Genomic DNA, 15,505 nt, shown 5'->3' with positions numbered 1-15,505 from the left:
AAAGAGTATTGAAGAACGTTTCATGTTACAGCATTAAGAAGTGATGGAGGCAGCAACACCTGCATAAACCTGTGTCTACTGATGTGGTCTTGAGTTTACCCACCACTGTCTGTTAGGATAACTATCTCTCACTCCCTTCCCCCTCTTTTTCTCTGTCCCCCCTCTCTTTCTTTCTGCCTCCCCCAGTGCTTCCTCTCTATCCTCTTATCTCTTTTCTCTCCCCTCTCTCCCCTTTCCCTTCCTCTCTCTTCTCCTCCCTCTCTCCTGCCATCTCTCTCTCTGAAGGACCACTCCTTTGCTTGTCTATGACTACGAGTGTGGTGGACCCATAATGCAGGAAAGCAACATGGAGAGGCAAATCATTACACACGTCCCACCATGTAGTGTATGGGTTACAATACTAACACTGTTTTCACTTCTACACTCAAGCTCTCCTGTAAGAAAGGTGCTATGTATAAATGAAAGATGCTGTCGTTAAGACGTCTCAAAGTGCTTCACAGAATATATTGTAAAGTGTCCCACAAACTGTCATGGATTGAGTGACCAAATTATTTACTTATTTATTATTTGAAGAGGTTATTATCCCTGATCCGCCAATCGACTAACAATGAGGTTCCTACTTACTGCTAAGGCATAGTCTAAACTGACACTCCAATGCAGCGCTGGGAGTACATGAATAGGTGAACAGGTTAGTACACACACAGAAGTCTGGAGAGCTTGCCCACTAACCCAGGGGTGCTATAAGGACTGTTATAGCCGAAACTTCTGCCGTGGTTGAGAACTCCAGAAATCCCACTGCTCTCACCAGGATAAAGTAACAAACCTCTCAAAGGCACAACGCACGTGAATCCCCTCCGCGCGCATGTGCACACGCACGCACACACAGCCCCATTTTCCAATCTTTTGACTGCTGAGGGCTGGATGCCCTATTTGAGAAATGTCCGTGGACCACATAAACAATATGTTTGTGTTTTCCTTCCAGAAACATAACACAACATTTACGGGCTAAGGAGGGAGCGGGTGGGCCTGGTGAAATGGAGGGGGGTGGGGGGAGGCGGCGGGCAGATGAAATTGGCACTTGCTATAACAGAAGTAACAGTGTGAAAGCTTGTGGAAGGTTCTGTGTGAGAAGGAAACACATTCAGCAAAGTGTGAGGAGTCATGTGATTATGGATTCTGCCCACACACAATCGATACTGAAGGCAGCAATATTTGGAGTCAGCCACGTTGCTAGGCTCAGGGCTTCGCTGATTACAACAACAACAACATTACATGCGTATAGCGCCTTTCACGTCGGGAGGACGTCCCAAGTCGCTGGACAATCAGTGTTTTGGACCCGAGCTAGGGGTCAGGATCGGGGAGGGTGATCGAAGGCACAGTTGAAGAGGAAGATCTTGACACGGGTCTTGAAGGAGGCAAGGGAGGGGCGAGGCGGAATGGAGCTCCAGAGGGTGGGGGCAGAAGGCCCAACTGCCAATGGTGGGTGGGTGAGGCGGGGGACGTGAATCAGGCCGGAGCCTGCTGAGTGAAGGTAGGTAATGGCTAAGGAGGTCGCAAAGGTAGGGAGGAGCAATGCCATGGAGGGCTTTGAAGGTGAGGACCAGGATCTTGAACTGTATCATCTGTGTGATTACCTATGACAGAGGCCGAGGAAAAGGGCATCATTAACACCGAGGCTGAATCCCGGGGAGATTCCTTGTCGGGAATGTTGAAGGTCACGGAGTTCTCCAGACATTGGACAGTGTCATACGTGAAGAGTGGGTGGCTGGATAGATCCGGGTTTGAAGCCATTTTCAGCTCCTCCATCTTTGACTCCACACATCCGTTTATTTCGCCATCCAAAGCATGTGTGGTTTCTGAAAATAATACAATTGCTCAGTGTTTACATGTGTTATAGTATATTGTGGAGCCCGGTAGCTTAGTGGTTAGAACGCTCAGCTTGCAAGTAAAATTCCCAGGCAAGACGAAACCTTAAGCAAGTTTCCTTACTCCACATGCCTCTGTTTTACCTCGCAGTAAGTAGGAACCTGTTTGCTAGTCAATTGGAAGATCCCTTTCCAGGAGTAATAATTACCTCCAAAAAATAAATAAGTAAAAATATTTGGTCCCTCAATCCAGGATTGTTTGTGGGACGCTGCTGTGCACAATTGACTGCCGCGTTTCGGCCACAGAATATACAATCAATTCATTTTACAGTATATTCTGTGAAACGCTTTGAGATGTCTTGATGATGTGATAAGGCACTGTATCAAATCCAAGGATTATTATTATTGTACACACCCACAGACACACACGCACACGTGGGTCCCTGGATAACAATCAGAAGCGGGAGCCCTGCCCTAGCTCAGTGCCTTGGGAAGTCCTCCTGACATGAAAGGAGTTGTACAAATGTCATTTTGTATTGTATAGCCCAGACCTCTTTTCCATCTCTATCCATCCGAGCTTCCACATACTGCCTAGCACTGTGTGCTTTGCACTGTAGGGGATCTCAGACCATTCCCTGCTGTCTGTGTGACTTGGTTGAGCAGCTGCTGGTAACTAATGCGACAAGACTGGCTGAAGGCCTTTTTGGAAAGTAGGTCCACATCCAATGGAGACATTTCCTGGTCAATCAGGGCTCAGTCTTGCCGCTCTGTGCCGCGCAGGGCAACAGGAACGAACCATCCATTTCTCAACCAGGAGATAAAAAAAAGGAAAGGCGCTGGGGAGGGGGGGAAGAGGGAGCAGCCTCCGTGATTGCAAAGGGCACTGTTTCCTTCCTGTGGTACACCACACCGCAGCCTCATCTCACACTGAGAAAAGCTGTTGAGAATGACACGAGAGCCCCTTGTTGGCTGTGCGGGTTTCCTGAGGAAACACCTTCTCTGCTTTCACACAGACCAAGACCCTAACATCCATTACCCAATCAACAACAATAACAATAGTTCTCCCTCACGCCGGGTAGAGTTCCAGAGCGCTTACCTCCACAGTGAGACCCACGGTACTGGAGGTGGGTGAAGGGGGGGGCATTCCTCTGGACTGAAAGCCCGGAAGATAGTAGTCAGAACAACAACCATATAGCGCCCTCACACAGGCTAGCGTCCCAGAGTGCTTGTGAAAACTCTGACTGTGAGGAGATGCTGGATTTCTTTGAGTCCAAAATCGAAGGAATCCGTTTATCTCCCTGCCCATCTCCCCCCCACACTCTGACCCCTACCGATCCCTCTCTCCATATTTCCAAACCTGTCTCCCCCTCCTCTCTCATCACCACCATATCCAGCATGAAACACTCCATCTGCTCCCTTGACCCCATCCCCACCCCTCTCCTTACCTCCCAGCTCCACCTCCTCGTCCCTCTACTCTCCAACACCATCAATCTCTCCCTATCATCTGGCACCGTTCCCATCTCCCTAAAAATAGCTACAATCACCCCCATCCTGAAAAAACCTCCCCTGGCCCCATCCCTGCCTTCTAACTACCGGCACATCTCCAACCTCCTTTTTCTTTCCAAGGTCCCCGAAAGAGTCATTGCTTCCCAGCTTTCGCTCATTCCTCTCCTACCACTCCTTTCACGAGCCTCTCCAACTGGGTTTCAAACTGTTCTGGTCAAGGTGACAAACGACATTTGGTCCATCTGTGAACAGGGCTCCCTCTGCCTCCTCGTCCTCCTCGACCGCTCTGCTGCCTTTGATACCGTGGGCCACTCCACCTTCCTCCACCGCCTCTCCTCTCACCTCAACCTTCAAGGTTCTCTCCTTGAATGGCTCAGGTCTTATCTCTCACACTACCTCCAATTTACCTCCGCCAATGGTTTCTCTTCCAGCTCCTGCACAGTCTCGTGCGGCGTTCCTCAAGCCTCTGTCCTCGGTCCCCTCCACTTCGACCTCTATATGCTCCCCCTTGGTGACAACATCCGCAGACATGGGGTCAATTCATATGTATGCGGATGACACCCAACTCATTCTCTCTGCTTCCACCCTCGATTGCACGGTTGCACACTCCACCTCACCAGCCAGTCAGGAACCTGGGCGTCTTGGTTGACCCTCAACTGTCATTTCTCCCTCATATCCGTGCATGACCCGCTCTGCCTTCCCCCACTTCCGTAACATTCCCGGAGTCCTGTAGCTCAGTGGTTAAGAGTGCTCGCCTCACAAGTGAGAGACCTGGGTTTGATTCCCGGCAGGATGAAATGTTGGATAAGTTTTCTTACTCCACACGCCTGATAATAATCCCTCAAGAAAAAATGCAACAATAATCAAAATCCTCGTCCTCACTTTCAAGGCCCGCCACGGCCTTGCTCCCTCCTACATCTCTGACCTGCTGACTGTCTATCAACCTGTCCGCTCCCTCCCTTCAGCAAGCTCCGGCCAGCTCCAGATCTCCCACCCGACCCGCCCTACCATCAGCAGCCAAGTTTTCAGCCTCTCTTCCCCCGCAATCTCTTTGCCTTGCTCCCTCGCTCGCCTCCTTCAAGACACGACTCAAGACCCTCCTTTTTGACCGTGTCTTCAGCCGCCCTCCTACCACTTTGCCCTCCCTCATCCCACCCTGCACCCCACGCTTGGGTACTAATCCCTGACTGTTCAGCGCCTTGGGACATCCTCCTGATGTGAAAGGCGCTTTAGAAATATAATTTTATTATTGTTGTCGTCGTTGAAAACCTCGAGGAGCAGTGCGGCATTTAGCATTCGTCCAATTCATTGGCTCAAACATTAGCTCCTCTGGGAGGAGAGCGGATTAAAAATATAATAATAATATTCCTTGCATTTGAAAGCAAACTTAGAACAATATACCACAGTAGCACGATAAGGGTTCACTAGTTCCGTCAGGGTTGTCAGGGTTGTGAAGGGCAAGTTTAGGTCAGATACCAGGAAGTATTTCTTTATATAGAGTAATCAAGAGGTGGAGTGGTGACAAGGTAACGACCATGACACTGCAACCATTTAAGAAACTTGATTGTGTAATGGGAAGACGGTTGGGTGTGTATCAAAAGGCTGAAACATATATCAACTTTTCTGTGATTCACTGTGATGAAGGGTCACACCCGAAACTCCTGATCTAGCTGTTTCAGTATCTCCACCACCAACAACAAATGACAGTTAACAGCGCCTTTCACCTCGGAAGGATGTCCCAAGGTACTGGACAGTCAGCAATTTGTACCCGAGCTGGGGGTTGGGATCGAGAGGGGTGAAGGACGGGGAGGGTGGGTGGGCAAAGGCCAGGTCGAAGAGGAGGGTCTTAAGGTGTGGCTTGACGGAGGCAAGGGAGGGGGTGAGGCGAAGGGACTGTGGTATGGAGTTCCAAAGGGTGGGGGCAGAGAGGCTGAAGGCCTGACCATCGATGGAAGAGAGGGCCGGCGGGGGACATGGAGCAGGCCGGAGTGCTTTATCTTAATCTCTTTACAAACCTTTATCACCCACGTCCACAACGTCGTCGTAATCTTTGCCGCAGAACAGCTGCAGATCGGCGTCTTCCAGGTCCACCATGTCAGGCTGCGACACACAGTGCTCGTACGGATAGGTGAAAGCTTGAACCTCCTCCGAAATAGTCCTGCTGAACTCCTGGTTCGGGGAGAACGACGAGGTTTCGTGAACCATATCAAAATGAGTCTTTTGCGAACATAAGCCGTAGGGATCGAACTCCAGGCTAGTGGAGCCCTGAGTCCTCTCATCACATAGTTTGGGGCTTTTGGACATTGCACTATGATCGATGGAGATGTCCTTAATACCGGCTTCGAACACACCATTGGATTGGTGCTGCCCTTGTCCTTGTCCTTGAGAAGCAAGCTGAGACAACATGAGTTTTTCCTTGAGTTTTTCCAGGTCTGTTGGCTGGTACTGTCCACAATCCCAGAAGAAGTCATAGCCACTCATGGAGTTGGGGTTGGAGTCTCTAGGCTCGGGGGAAGGTGCTGTTGGAGCAAAGGCCTCTGACGTACTGGCCCCCTGGTCCAGTGTTATTCCGTTCATGTTCAGCTCACCATTGATGACTAGTGACAACAGAGAGAATGAACGGCAGACAGACAGTGTGTGAGGAGCAAGGTATTGTTCTGTGTATCATCACAACAATCTTTTCACAATATCTTTTTTTGGGGGCCAGCGGATCGTCTGGCACACACGGAAACCCATCACCAGGCTTAAGAGTCTCCAAACCAAACTGAGAATTCCATGATCCCACATACACATGGAAATCCCAGAAATAGATTGTTGGAATGGAACATGCCCTCTCTCTTTCTCTCTCTCCCTGGAGGGACACATCCTGCTTACCTAATTCCGGAAAGTATTAGGCGCAGATTGGCAAGAGCCAAGACTTGGGGGAGCCCAGAGCATGCATTGGGGTAACTGCTGGCGTCTAACCAACTCTTTACAATATCCAGCAGCAATAATGACCAGAATAACGTCTGTGTATTTGTGCTCACTCAGGTGAGGGGCAGCCAGTCAGGCTTTATGAGTCTCCAGCACAGACCTGGGAGCTGGAATTTGAACTGCACACAACCGCGACGTGACTCCTGAAACAGCTCAGGAATGTGATGTTAAATAAAGGCACCGATTTGTGTGTGGGGAGCTCGGGAGCCATTCACAGGGGGGAGTTTGGGAGCCAACCACGGGATGGGGGGGGGGGGGGGAGACCAATCACAAATTCAATCACAGAGGGCTCTGGAAATTTCCTCAATTCCCGTATAGCCAATCCCACCACTGCTCCCATGATTTCCAGCTCCCACACGAGGGATTCCTGAGGCACGAGGTCAAAAGCATTATGGAAGTCAATGAAGGCAATGCAAGTCCGCTTCCCCTGGGCTTTACAACATTCTGTAGTTGCTCGTTCCTTCCTGATCAATCACAAATAACTGGTGCTGTTGTGCAGCACAGAGCTCTACCTCTCTCCGTCCTTCCGTCTACCTCTCTCTCTAGTTTTCTCTCTCTCTCTCCCTCCCTCTGCCTCTCTTTCTCTCTCCTTCCTCTCTCCTTCCCTCTGCCTCTCTCCTTCCCTCTGCCTCTCTCCTTCCCTCTGCCTCTCTCTTTCCCCCGCTCTCTCCTTTCCTCCCTCTCTCCTTCCCTCTGCCTTTCTCTCTCTGGCCTTCCCTCTCTCTCTTTCTCTCTCTCTGGCCTTCTCTATCTCCCGTTCTCTCTCCTTCCTTCCCCCTTTCTCTATGTCCTTACCTCTGCCCAGCTGTGTGGAGCTCATTCTGGTCCCATTAGTGTGCAAGCTGTCTTCCAGAGAAGGGGAAGACTTGAGAGAAGCCACAGCAGGTGTTGAGGAGAGACAAGAAAAATGCAGTGGATCATTGATCTCCATATCTGGGAATGAAAAAAATCACAGTTGCTTATATAGAATTATAGAATCTCACAACACAGAATAAGGTCATTCAGCTCATCGTACCTGTGCCGATCTTTGAAACAGCTACCAACTACATCAATAACTTACACTTATACAGTGCCCTTCATGAGGGGTGGTGTCGCAGAGCACTTGATAGTGGCAGAGTCTGACACCAAGCCAGGGGGAGAGGGAGGGAGGAGGTGACCATAAGCACGATCAAAAAGTAGTCTTTAGGCGCATTTTGAATGTGGGGAGGGAGGGGGCAAGGCGGAGGGATTAAGGGAGAGAGTTGCAGAGTTTCGGGACGCTCTTAACACTTCCCCCACTCTTACCACACAGCCCTGCACATTTTTCCTTTTCAAGTAAATATCCAATTCCTTTTTGAAAGCTATTAGCTAATCTGCTTCCACCATACTTTCAAGCAGTGCATTCCAGAACGTAACAACTCACTGAGTAAAAAAAATTCTCATCTCTTCAGAGGCTTTCTCCAGGACTCTGGCCCAGGGAATGGCTTCCTGACAAACACAAACGCACTCCCCTCCTCCCCAGGCGTTGCCTTTCTGCTCACTCACATGCCTGCCTGCACAGGTGGACATGTCCACACATCCGAGTGTGGTGATGAGTCACACAGACTAACGACAAGTGCCTTGGATCACTTTCATACTCTGCCTGGCTCCTCTCCAGTTACAGAGACAGTTCATGTCTCACAGAAATCATACTTACCTCAACAACAACAGCAACTTGTATTTATATAACGCCCCTCACGCAGGGAGGCGTCCAGAGCGCTTTGAGGTGGAGCACTTACCTTAACCTCACAGGATATTTTTTAACATAGATTTGGCTTTGAGACACTTCCCGCGTGAACGGTGCTATATATATGTCATTTGTTGTGTTGTTTCTCATTTTTATCAACCTGAAAAGGGTGAAAAGGAAACAGCAGCTTTGAAACCCAGAAACATTTTGGTGTGGTGCGGAACCTACAGCACCACCCTCACAAGAACCTATTGTAGGAAACAGCTATAACCTGGGATAAGACTGCCTAACTTAACCTGTTTACAGCTCATCCATACCTCAGATCTAAAACCACCCAGATGAACAATTAGATGAACAATTAAAAGACTGTGTTAACAAAGGCAAGAACGAGGCATTAATCTTTTGGATCACGACTGAAGACCTTCCTCTTTGACCGAAAGCATTTATGGGACGCTGCTGTGCGCAATTTGCTGCCACGTTTTGCCCACAAAATATACAGTCAAATTCACTTTAGAATACATTCTGTGAAGCGCTTTGAGACGTCTCAAAGATGTGATAAGACGCTGTATCAAATGCTATGATTATTACTATAATGTTATTATCTTCTTTATGTGAACAATCTGCACCCAAACAAAGCACAAATCTAACCCTGGCTGAACCCGATCGAAAGAAAAAGGAAAGAGAGGGATGCAAATATTTAGATATTTTCCCTACAACTCGAGACATACAAGGTAATCAGTTCCCACCAAAGGGAATACAAATTCCAGGAATTCTTATGGATAAAAGTGATGCTCCAAGTGGCTCTCTCTCCAGGGCCCTTTAAGAGCCTGTATCGGAAGAAACAAAATAAAATCAAACTTACGCCATTTATTATCGTTACTATGTTTGGGGGGGGAGGGGGTGGGGGAAGGGGAAATAACAACGTAAGATTTCTTTCACAAATGGGTTCAAGGGGAGTGAGGAGCGCCAGTGACAATGTGTCGATACTGAATCAAAAGAAATAAATGTTTGACAGGAATGGGGCTGAGGGAGGACAATGTGGGTGCTGATAGCTGTGTCTGAAATAAAAAAAACAGGGAAACAAAAAGCACAGGCAGGCTGGTGTGTGGAAAAAAAAGGGACAATCTGGCTCATTTCTCCCGCAAACCTCAATAAACCTTATTAAATGGTAAGTGCAAAAGCACTAATGTGGGAACATCTGGTGCGAGTGGGATGGTTCTTTGTACACAAACCCAGGGAGAGAGAGAGCGCAGTCTTGGGCCTCATTAGGAATCGCCACAGCAGCAATGGAGGAAAGCTAAATCGCCTGCGATTATTTGTCACATTTCCACCAGTAAAGTTTTATTCAATGTCCGTGGCTTTCAAGGAAGTGCTGAGAGATGCGGATCAGTCAGACAGGGAGCAAAATTAAGGCAGAGGCGATTTTCGTTAGCAAAAAAGGCAATCAATCACCGAGGAGTGCTGTTAACATGTTCTGTGCGGATTCCCTTTGCTCACCGTGACAAGTCAAACAACAACAAGCCCAGGAACTTTCAGAGAAATGTTCGGGAATAAGCTGGTTCAGGGCGAGATGTATAGGCTGCATGTTGTGGGTGGAACAGAGACGGTTCTTGTTGTTGGAAGGGGGGGAGGGGAGAGAGGGCAGAGTATCTATCACTGACATCTAAGCAGAGAGTGACAAACATGGTTTGATGAGAATGCTGCAGCCATGATCATTCAAGGGTAAAAACACAGCCAGACAAGGGAGGAAGTGAGTGGATGCTAACAGGCTGAGCTTTTCTCTGGGTCCTAACACCTGCCTTCCAAGACACAGATGGCTGAATCGACCCTATGGCTGGAATAACCCTGTGCTCCCTCTCACGGGCTACCTGTCCTTCCATCCTGAAGGTTTCATCTCGATTCACTGACAACTACAACAACTTGCATTTACAAAACACCCACACGCAGAGTAGCATCCCACAGCGCTTGACAGTGGTGGAGCAAACGAAAAGACAAATGTAGAATTGACAACTTTAGAGGGTATAATTTTAGCCTCTATCTTGCTCCCTCACTTGCCCTGTAACCCCACTCATGTTAATCTCACCTCAGACATGGTCATGGGGTGTACGAGGAAGCTGTGATACCAGTCAGAGAGAGAGAGAGGAATCAAGCCTCATCCTGAGAGAAAATTAATAAAAACATTCCTAACATAAACCCAGAGAGTTCAAGACTGGTTTCCGTTTCCCCGGATATTCCTGTGGATCTGTCATTATTCAGTCCACGACTGTTTGTGGGACGCTGCTGTGCGCAATTGGCTGCCATGTTTTGCCCACAAAATATACAGTCAATTCATTTTATAGTATATTCAGTAAAGCTCTTTGAGATGTCTCAACAACGTGATAAGGCGTTATATCAAATACAAGTGTTATTATTATTACCTTGTGTACAGCATATCTCCCAGCAGCACTGCGCACAGCCACTCACAGCGCTGACATGAATCACCGGGTATTACCACACACTGTCACATATTACCGAGTATCGCCATGTCTTACTGCGCTGCAACAGGGACAGGTTATGATCCTGTTTACATACGGCGATCACTGATGGATCCAAGAATAATACTGTATTTCCCAGCGCAGCTCTTTCAGTGACATAAAAAGTGGGAAAGGGTGAGAGTGACTGTGCGGTTGTGTGATGATCAGTTATTGGTCTGACTGCTGCTGAAGTTCTGCCCACTCACTCACAGATGACTCACATATGACGCATCACAAATGCTCAATAATTCAGCAGTCTGGATCATGACAGACCCACTCTGTGTTTGAGCCCAATATTCTGTGCTCTTGCATTGTGGAGCTGCTCCAGTCCCAACCACAGCACCTCCTCGCTTAGTGAGCGGTTTAATTCAGCCGTTCAAAGGGCGAGTTGTGTTGCGATTGTTAGTTACCATTTTCAAACTCTTTCCCCACTCGATTCTCTGACCTTCTCTGGCTGTTGATTCTTAATTAGAATCTAATTACAAAGGTGCTCACTCAACCGTTCCTTGCCCAAGTGGCCATTATTTAAGCATGAGCCTAGACAATGAGCTTCGACTTGAGGGGATGTCCCTGCCTGCTCCAGTCTGCACTAGATACCACCCACATCCCAGCTGGGGGGTCCTCGCCACAGCGCTCTCTAGCAGAGGGGACTTACAGGACCCGTGATTAACGATTGGGTTACAAAGAAGGCAAGGCTCTCGTAGAATGTTCCCCTCCACAGTCCAGGGGCACCAAGGGCCAATTGTAAGGTCAAATAAGATCAGTGAAGCAGAGCAAGCACAACTCAAACCTGGGGCTTTCCAGTTGTAAAGTTTGGTCTGTATTGGACTTTCAATTTCACTCTCCACCCGCTCAGGAACCTTCATCTGATATTTATTGTAATTGTCTTGATCTTGTCAAGACTAAGCCTTGCCCCCCTGAAACTCTGGAACACTCTTCCTCTATCTCTCTGCCTTGTCTCCTCCTTCCCCAACTTCAGGTCGCGCTTGAAGACCTTCTTCGACTGTGCCTATGGCCATCCCCCCACCCCCGGCGTCATACTTCATCACTGGCAAGGACTCTGGGACGCTACCCTGTGTAAGGAGCGCTATTTAAATGCAAGTTGTTGTTGTGGTCGGATACTAAGCACATTTCAGGGGACTGTGGGTGACTGGTTTTCACCGGAGTGGGTGAATGAACAGGACTGGGTGGGTGTAGATTCAAGCAGCCACACTATCTATAACCTAGTCATTATTTGTGGCTCTTACAACTGGATTCCTGCCAAGAGACACATGCAGTGAAAGGCAACTCGATTGCACACGTGTCTCAGAAACCGTAAATGCTGAAAACGAGTCTCACTCCGTGAACACGTCACAAAAGTCAGCACATAAAAAAATCCTCCCCATAAAACATAACTAGCAGTCAGGAACCTACTGTACTGACCTGCCCACACACACACACATACACACCCAGAAGACTCTCAGATGTGGGGCTGCCATTGGATTAGTCCCATGATAGGGGTGGAGCTGCTTATTCTCAGATATTCTAATTCACTTATGAGAAATCGGCAGGAAGTCTGGCGATTTGCCATTCCTATTGAGCAATTTCTCGAAAGGTTTAGTACAAAAAGAGTACAACGCACACTGGTACCCCGAGTCTCCACACAGCAACCACCCGCACTGACCTAGAGCAGAGACGGGAGAAAAAGGGATAATTTTCCCAGGAACAGAGAAGGCAGGAGGAAAACCTGATCAAAGTCTTTAAAACGATGAGTGGCTTTTGACAATCATTATTTCCATCGATCAGTGGTGAGTCAGTGACTAGAGGGCATCTATATAAGTTAATTAATAAAAGGGGGGAGATTAGGCAGAGAGTTCTATAATGTACAACAAACATTATTGTTTGTTGGCAACAAACCCCTCAATCCCTTCTTTCCCCAGAAATGTTGCTTCTTTCAACCCCACTTATACTGTCTGCTGGGCCCAGCTTAAACCAGGCTTTCGCCCTTTTTGTGCAACAAGATTCCACCCAACTTCCTTTCTCACTCCCAACTTCACAATATTTTTTAAAAGGCGTTCCCGATATTTGAACCCTCAGCAAGTGATTGCACCACTTCATGCAATTACCCCTTTTTACTTTCTGTAAATCACAGAAACAAAGGGCTGATAAGAGGGCGTTACACACAGCAGGACATTACACAGATGCTTTGATGGCTCAGTGAGTACAGGGGCTAAGAGTACAGTAACAGTGAAATTCGGTGAATTGAATATCGGACAATTAAATAGTTTTGTTTATTGAACAGAATTCAGAGCTCTGGAAGATGAGTCTCTGATTATGTTTAGCGCTGTTATATGAATAGTCCAGTTTATTGAATTTAATTTTCAATGTCAAATTGAGTATTCAATGAACAGAATTTCACTGAACAACAATTCTCCTGGTCAGGCTGGTTACTAATCTCAGATGAGAACAGCAGTCAGAGATAGAACTGGCCTGAGCAGGCTGGGTTAGAGAGGAGAAAATCACCCAGGGTTTCCGCTCCTGATCCCCACAAATCCCCTGCTGGAAGGTGGGGGTACGTGGAAATCTAGCGAGGACCCCCCCCACCCCGTCCTCATTAACACCTGCAAACGTGCACTTTCCAGCAGGAACCCAGGACTATCGTTCCATCCTCACTCATATGGACTGACACTCATCCCTGACAGGATTATTATTTATGGTTAACCCAGGTTGAAATCAGATGACTGAGCACACTGAATGCGTCAGTTCAACATGAAGCAGAAAAGCTTTAACCAACTGAACTACTGAATTAATAATAATAGAAAGAAGATTTGAAACATTTTTTGAAAGCCCCTCAGAGATATTTTATGGTAATCCCATTCTCCGTTCTTTCCCACAACATGTCTCTGCTGGTTTTAGCTCCCCCACTGGAGCTAAGTTACCAGAATTCCGTTCCCCTGCTCGTCCTCCATCGTGTCTGTGCTGTACTATGCTAGCAGCTTCCCCCACCAGCGCCAGTTATCTGTGTGTAAACTACAATTTCTATATAATAAATAAAAACATAAATAATAATAATTGTGTCACTCGATCCACCACACTAAGTGGGACCCTGCTGTGCACAATTGTCTGTGTTTCGACCACAAAATTCACAAGTCAATTCTCTGTATTCTGTGAAGTGCTTTGAGACATCCCAAAGACATGCTAAAGTGCTAAATGGAGTCTTATATGGAGCTATAAGTGGAGTCCTGTAGCTCAGTGGTTAGAGCACTCGCTTTGCAAGTGAGAGACCTGAGTTCAATCCCAGGCAGAGGGCGAAACCTTGGGCAAGTTTCCTTACTCCACACAGAGCCTAATAATATTCCCTCCAAAACCAAAACAATAATAAATTGGTCATTTTCAATCTACAACTGTTTGTGGGACATTGCTGTGCGCAATTGGCTGCCGCGTTCGCCCACAAATATACAGTCAATTCACTTTACAGTGTGTTCTGTGAAGCGCTTTGGGACGTCCTCCCGACGTGAAAAGCGCTATATCAAATGCCAGGATTATTAATTGTTAATTATTATTAAAGGTCTCAAGACCTTTCTCTCTTTGACCTTCAGCCTTCAGCTCCCCTCTCGACTCTCTACCCCCTCCTCGCTCCCTCCCTTCCCTCCCCTCACCCTGACCATTTCCCCCCAATGCTCGGGTCCTGACCTAACTGTCCAGGCCTTGGGACGTCCTCCCAACGTGAAAGGCGCTCAATAAATGGAATCTTGTTGTTGTTGTTGTATTATTATTAATATTATATCAAATGCAAGGATTATTATTTATTTATATATTATTTAATGCAAATGTGTTTGATTTTTGTACAACAACTTTTGGAATAAAATATCACTTTAATAAGTATCACAGCTAAACCTGCCAGGACTTGGATTTCTAGAAAGATTGATGACACTTACAATTTGTTTTTCATACAAAAAGCTACCCAAACAATCTATAACCGTGAAGAAACTTTTCACCTGCTATTGCTTATTGCAGTGCAGAATATTTATTTGCAATGCTGAAGTCTCCTTCCCCCCCATCCCCCCAAATATATATAATAATCCTTGCATTTCATATAGTGCCTTATCACATCTTCGAGACGTCTCAAAGCACTTTGCGGAATATGCTGCAAAGTGAATTAACTATATATTTTGTGGGCGAAACAAAATATCCCACCCCATCAAAGCACAGTGGTGGTGTGTGCCACACAAGAAAAAAGCACGTGCCAGGAAGTCCTGAACTATTTGTTGTGACACGTGGGATGGTGTCGTGGGTATAAAGGAAACCCCTGCATGACGAGCACTAGGACCCCTCGGACTCCCTTTGTGTGTGTGTGAGTGTGTGAGTTGAACGTGTCGAGCGCTAAGACCCAGGGGATGCCCGGCAGCAGGGCCGCAGGAGGAAGTGAGACAAGCACAAGAGAGAGAAAAAAAACATTTATATATATATATATATATAACTGCAGAGAAGGCAGCCACACGCTGATCCCCTTTAAACCCCTCTCTCCAGCCCCCACCCGGGGCTTTAACCACACGCTCACAGCAGCAGGGGCAGCTCACTCACCTGGCCATCCAGCACATGCCTGAGCCCACCCCGGGCTCTCGGAACTGCCGAAAAGGGGCAAAGTTTCAGTGTATTTTCGCAGTCAAGTCTCCTTCCAACCCCCTCTCCCTCTCTCTCTCTCCTCTCCTCTCCCTCCTCTCTCCCTCCCTCCCCAGCAGGCAGGCAGGTGGCTGAGAAGACTGCTGACGTCAGGCAGACAGCTCTGACCCCTCCAGCATCATCTGCATAAATTTGACTTTGTGAAAAAGAAAGATTAGCATCTAACTCATTAACATGCAGTCAGTCACTGCACAACCCCCCCCCCACACACCCTGCCTGCCACATCCCTGCACATTTATCCTGCAATTAAACGCCTCCATTTTCCCCCAAGTCTCCGATGC

At 47.6% G+C, this 15,505-nt stretch overlaps 1 protein-coding gene across 2 annotated transcripts in view; it reads right to left on the bottom strand.

The window, feature by feature from the left end:
* LOC103189565 (bromodomain adjacent to zinc finger domain protein 2A) overlaps positions 1–15,273 on the bottom strand; it is a 42,971-nt gene extending 27,698 nt beyond the window's left edge. Inside the window, exons 1-4 of one of the 2 annotated variants that reach the window (XM_042344188.1) lie at positions 15,126–15,273; positions 7,140–7,277; positions 5,387–5,968; positions 1,635–1,856 (exon numbers count right to left, since the gene is read on the bottom strand). In XM_042344188.1, the coding sequence (XP_042200122.1) occupies positions 1,635–1,856; positions 5,387–5,968; positions 7,140–7,275 (940 nt within the window). In that variant the 5' untranslated portion in view covers positions 7,276–7,277; positions 15,126–15,273. Of the gene's footprint in view, positions 1–1,634; positions 1,857–5,386; positions 5,969–7,139; positions 7,278–9,546; positions 9,783–15,125 lie in introns of those variants that run through there. The other variant, XM_042344187.1, reaches the window with a different exon arrangement.
* Between the last annotated feature and the right edge of the window lie 232 nt (positions 15,274–15,505).

Source organism: Callorhinchus milii, unplaced genomic scaffold, assembly GCF_018977255.1.
Source record: "Callorhinchus milii isolate IMCB2004 unplaced genomic scaffold, IMCB_Cmil_1.0 Scaffold27, whole genome shotgun sequence".
Classification (NCBI taxonomy): Eukaryota; Metazoa; Chordata; class Chondrichthyes; order Chimaeriformes; family Callorhinchidae; genus Callorhinchus; species Callorhinchus milii.
Note: the sequence above shows the minus strand (reverse complement) of the source record. Positions and strands in the feature narration are given on the sequence as shown.